Source organism: Trypanosoma rangeli (assembly GCF_003719475.1).
Source record: "Trypanosoma rangeli strain AM80 chromosome Unknown Tra_15.4_contig_00737, whole genome shotgun sequence".
NCBI classification, from domain to species: Eukaryota; Euglenozoa; class Kinetoplastea; order Trypanosomatida; family Trypanosomatidae; genus Trypanosoma; species Trypanosoma rangeli.
This window is the reverse complement of record NW_021706488.1, coordinates 1-4,448: the sequence shown is the minus strand read 5'-3', so window position 1 is coordinate 4,448 and position 4,448 is coordinate 1. Positions and strand designations below refer to the sequence as shown.

General features: G+C 58.9%; 4 protein-coding genes across 4 annotated transcripts, besides 2 other annotated features; 1 reads left to right on the top strand and 3 right to left on the bottom strand.

The window, feature by feature from the left end:
• On the top strand, positions 1 to 481 carry TraAM80_09959 (uncharacterized protein; the record flags this gene model as incomplete). Its single annotated transcript, XM_029386612.1, has 1 exon — positions 1 to 481. A coding segment is annotated over one exon (481 nt), but the record flags the coding sequence as incomplete, so codon positions are not given.
• Positions 482 to 919: 438 nt separating this feature from the next.
• Positions 920 to 2,377, bottom strand: TraAM80_09958 (Golgi pH regulator; the record flags this gene model as incomplete). The annotated part of the gene is made up of 1 exon (XM_029386611.1): positions 920 to 2,377. The coding sequence occupies one exon, from the start codon at positions 2,375 to 2,377 to the stop codon at positions 920 to 922; it is 1,458 nt and encodes a 485-aa protein (XP_029233529.1).
• Positions 2,378 to 2,889: 512 nt separating this feature from the next.
• TraAM80_09957 (putative NUDIX family hydrolase) lies at positions 2,890 to 3,327 on the bottom strand (the record flags this gene model as incomplete). Its single annotated transcript, XM_029386610.1, has 1 exon — positions 2,890 to 3,327. One exon carries the CDS (start codon positions 3,325 to 3,327, stop codon positions 2,890 to 2,892), a length of 438 nt encoding a protein of 145 aa, XP_029233528.1.
• A 36-nt stretch (positions 3,328 to 3,363) lies between these two features.
• Positions 3,364 to 3,885, bottom strand: TraAM80_09956 (putative NUDIX family hydrolase; the record flags this gene model as incomplete). The annotated part of the gene is made up of 1 exon (XM_029386609.1): positions 3,364 to 3,885. One exon carries the CDS (start codon positions 3,883 to 3,885, stop codon positions 3,364 to 3,366), a length of 522 nt encoding a protein of 173 aa, XP_029233527.1.
• A 457-nt stretch (positions 3,886 to 4,342) lies between these two features.
• Positions 4,343 to 4,372: a microsatellite.
• Positions 4,373 to 4,389: a microsatellite.
• Between the last annotated feature and the right edge of the window lie 59 nt (positions 4,390 to 4,448).

Sequence of the window (4,448 nt, the reverse complement as noted above, 5' to 3'; positions counted from 1 at the left end):
GCCTGCTGGAGGCCTCTGTAGGAAGAGGCTGGCGGTGGCGTGGGCTGCGACAAGACCCCTGTGGTCTGGCAGACTCCGCACCTGCGCCTCCCTCTCGCTGGGCTGGGCTCTCCGTTCATTGGCCTCCGCCGTTGTTGGCTGCTCACCTCATGAATACGGGGCAGCTGGCGGCGCACTGCAGCTGAATTCGTTGGCCGTTCAGCTGGGCCCCGGCGCAATTGTGCGGGTGGCGCAGCGCCGACTCTCGCTCCTCGTGTGCCGCCCATCCCGCACGGAGGGCTGCCGTGGACGCCGTAAAAAGCCCCCGAGGAGACTCCGGGCCCGGCAACACCGTGAAGGAAATCATTCAACCCCGCAACGCGGCAAACTCCGCGCGGTGGCCCCAATCAAAATCAAACAAATGGAATTCTCCCCCCTCCACGATGAACACGCGCCCTCCGCGTGGGACGCCAAGTCTGGCGCAGATGCCGGACTGAAATAAAATGAACATGCCGCAACCAACGTGCCAGTGCCGTGATGCTCGTCACTTATTCTAAGTCTGAATAGCGACGGACGTGTAGTAGCGATCATATCTGTCAAAGAGAAAACAAAAAGAAGAAAATGAAATGTTTTAATTTGATGTTGTTCTCAACAAAACACTTCATATCGGTGTGAAGGAGCTTCTCGCAGGGACGATTCTCGGCACTGTTGTGCGTGTGGATCGGTGTAGCGTCTGCGCGAGAGCGACTCGCTGGCTGCGCGGTGTGTGTGGTGGGAGAAGAAGGAATAATAATAAAAAAGAGTGACCTTGTAAAAAGACGCGGTTTGTTCTTCCCCACGCATGTCAGCTTCCGTGCTTCCCAGCGCGCGTAGGAGATATGGACGTGCAGCCTCTGCGACCGTTGCAAGCAGCTTTTGTTGGCTTTTTTGGTGAAGGCTCCTAATCTGCTAAAGAGTGCAGTGTAGCTGTTTGCGGGGGCACCATGTATTGCTGCGCCAGCAGTGTTAAGATACTTGTCGTGACGAATACAATGTCGTTGAGGTGGCGATACATGTTGCTCCTCGGCAGCTGCTCCGCAAGCACGGTGCCCAGCGCGCTCGCGCTCTCGAGCAGCGGAGACGGGCGCAGCAGCAGTAGCTGCCCCACAAAGTAGGCGCCCATCCCCACTGTTAGCCCCAGCACGGTCGTGTCCACGCTCAGAAACGTAGCGTACGTCGTCACCAGCCGGAAGACGGCCAGAAGCAAACCGCGGATAGAAGTCACAATCATCCACGCGTTGAGAAACAATGACACGCACACGATGCTCTGCTCACCCTCCCCGCCCTGAGAGGCGGCAAGGCCATACGTCTCCAGAAACCGCACCACGCGGGTTGCCGCGTCCTCCGGCACCGGGGGCGCTGGTGCGTCAGAAAAGACGAACCACCGCAGCAGGTTGATGGAGGTGAAGAAAAGCTTCAGAAAGGCATGCAGGAGCAGCAGGACGCCCAGCAGCGCGTCCACCAACCCACGCCACGTCGCCCCACTCTCCGCGGAGCGCACCAGCGAGCCCATTTCACTCATCTGCAGAAAAACAGCCATGCTGACTGCCTGTATGCCGTCTTTCTCTGCCTTGAGCCTGGCGATGCCGTCGCTGTTCTCGCGCAGCGCTCCGCCGCGGACGGTGGACCGAAGCGACTTCGCCATCCAACTCCACACCCGCGTCGGCGCATCCGCGCCGCGGAACGATGACGGCGCCCCATGATACATCTCCACAATCTGGCACTCCTTCGCCACCCACAGGGAGAGCAGGTGTCGCTGCCGCTTCCCCAGCACACCCAGCGCCACTCGCGCCCGCTCCCCGCTGTCTTTCACCACAAACGGCCGCAGAAACGCGACGGGCGTCGTCACGGCGGCGTAACCGGAGAGGGCGGCCACCGCAAGGATGCCGATCACCGCAACCACCGCGGCGGTTGCATCCCACAACGCCTCCGCCGCCGCCCACGAGAAACAAGAACCGGAGAGGCGCTGAAGCCACGCAAGTGAGAGTGTCCAGGCCCTGAAAATAAGCAGGAGGAGGCCGCATCCGATTAGCAGCACGTAGCTGCAACGGAAGTGCAGGTTGTGCAGCAGCAGCCGGGTAATACACAAGGGACAAAGCACCGCGATGGCGGCAAGATCGGCCGCAAGAGCGAGGTGGAGTGCGCGGGTGCTGAAGCGCACGGAAAAGATAAGGCCGCCAAGCGCTGAGACATCCAACAGGGCGAGGCTCAAAATTAACGTCGAAAGCGCAAAAATAACAACAAAAAAAAACTGTGTGGTGCGTCTCTCAATTGTGTACACGAACACCAGGCGGCCAAAGAGGATGCCGAGGTAGCACAGCAGCAGAAACAGCAGCAGCGCAAAAAGTACCTCAAGCATTACCACCACCACAACTAATACTACCACTCTCCTTCGCTACACCAAGACTAGAAGCCTGCGTTATCCCTCGTTGCGTTACGCCGGTGTAACACACATACCCTAAAGCTTCAGAGCCACGCACGCCGGCGCACACGCACACACAAATGTACGCGACAAACTAAAAGAGCAAAAGTATTGGACTCAGAGATTCAGACGCAGCGAGAAACAAGTCGCTGCAGCAAAAGAGGTAGGCAAAAGCACCAATGTTGATTTCGCCAATTCGGCCAGAGCGGCAACAAAAGCTCCTCCTCACCCGCCTGCTCGCGTTGTTCCTCGTAGCCGAAGTAGAAAAACAAGAAAAAAAAAAACGTCCACCTCTCACGATGATGACCGCGCCACTAGTGCAGTCAGCTTCAACGTCCACAGTCATTCCTTGTCGCCTCCGGCAGAAGCTTCCTGGGAGGCAGAAGCAGCATTGCCTTCGCTGGACTACCGCCTCACAGTGGCCAGGAGCGCCTCCCAGTCCTCCATGTTCAGCGGTGCGGAAAGGCGCGGGCCACCACTACCACTCCTTCCACTCTCGTCAAGGTCGCCAGGGCCAAGCTCCAAGGCAGAGGCTTCCTCCCCCTCCCGGCCGCCACCGCCTCTGTCGTTAACCCGCCCTCCTCCAGATCCATCGCTGCGGTGTCTCCCAGCTCACGCACGCCGCGCGCAGGTGGTGACTGCGTGCTCTCCAAAAGGAAGAATATGTTAGATGCATAATAGGCGTGCAATCGTTCCTTGTCCCCATCGACGTCAATCCAGCCAAGCGCTGTGCGGCAGGCGATGGATGCGGTGAAAATGACGCCCGCGATACAGTAAATGGCAAGAAACAAGAACGCCACGTCGAGCGAGAGAAACAGCACGTGGCGTGGCACCACACGCTCTCGAACTCCCCACATGATGGCGTCAGCAGTGGGTGGAAGAATCATGTGCCTTATTAGTGATGCGGGGTCAGTACACCGCAGTCAAGCCCTCACGTGGTGGTAGGCGTAGCATACCTTACGGTAGCCGTGAAACGTGTCAAGGACGAGGTGCTGCAGCCATGGATTGTTCGATGACATCAGTGGCCAGTCGATAGGTGCCCTGTCATCCAGCGACAGCAGTTCGCTTTCGGACTGCAGTGCCAGTCCCCGCAGACGCCTCTGCCCGGGAAGCTGCACACTTGGGAAGACCAAGTAGGTGTGCGAAAAGGCCTCCGCCAGCAGGAGCCTGGAGTCGGCGTTGGATGTATGCACAAAGCAGCCTACAGGGTGGCAAACGGATCCCCAAGCGACGCTCTCCGCGGTGAAGGCGGTCAAGGGCACCCACTGCACAGCTTCCACCTCATGTCGGGAGAAGCGCACCGTAGGTGCCATTTCCCCTGTGTGCAGAAAAACAAATCGGGACTGCACCATTCCCGTCGCCTGGATGTGGCGGCTATGGATGAGGTAGTCGCGAAGCCGGCCTAAGAGAACAAAGTCCTTCGACTGCAGCGGAATCCCAAGCATTTGGTCCACATCACGCTCCACTGCACGCAGGTCATTCGCGTTGGGCGCCGGGAAACGTCACGCTTCCGCTCCATCGGTCGGCCGCCAAATCCGCCCGTCTGACAAACAACATCCGCAGCGAAGAGGACACCGCCGCACAGTGGGCAAACCGGCGTCGCAGCACGCGAGCAGCCAGTGGGCGGTGCGTTGCTGCTCCGCCTCACCGAAGCGCACGACGATGGCAATGGCGGAGCGGTGGGCGCCCGGCACATACACGTGCAGTCACCGCTCCTGCATGCGCTGCGTCACGTGCAGGAGAAACTTGGCATCCACGGCAGGCAGCGGCATTGCCGTCCCCTCCAGCCCCCTTTGGCGGGGCAAAAAACGGAAGTGGAAGCAGGTGCGGCAGAGAACGCAGAAGATGCAGGGCAAGAAAAAAAAAAAAAAGGAGAAGAGGCATGAGGCAAAGAAGCATTTCAAACAAGAAAAGGGAAAAAAAAAAAAAAAAGGGGGGGGGGGGGGGGGTAGGGAAAGGTAGGGAAACCGTAACGTAAACGGGTAGGACCCGAAGTAGGGACGACGAA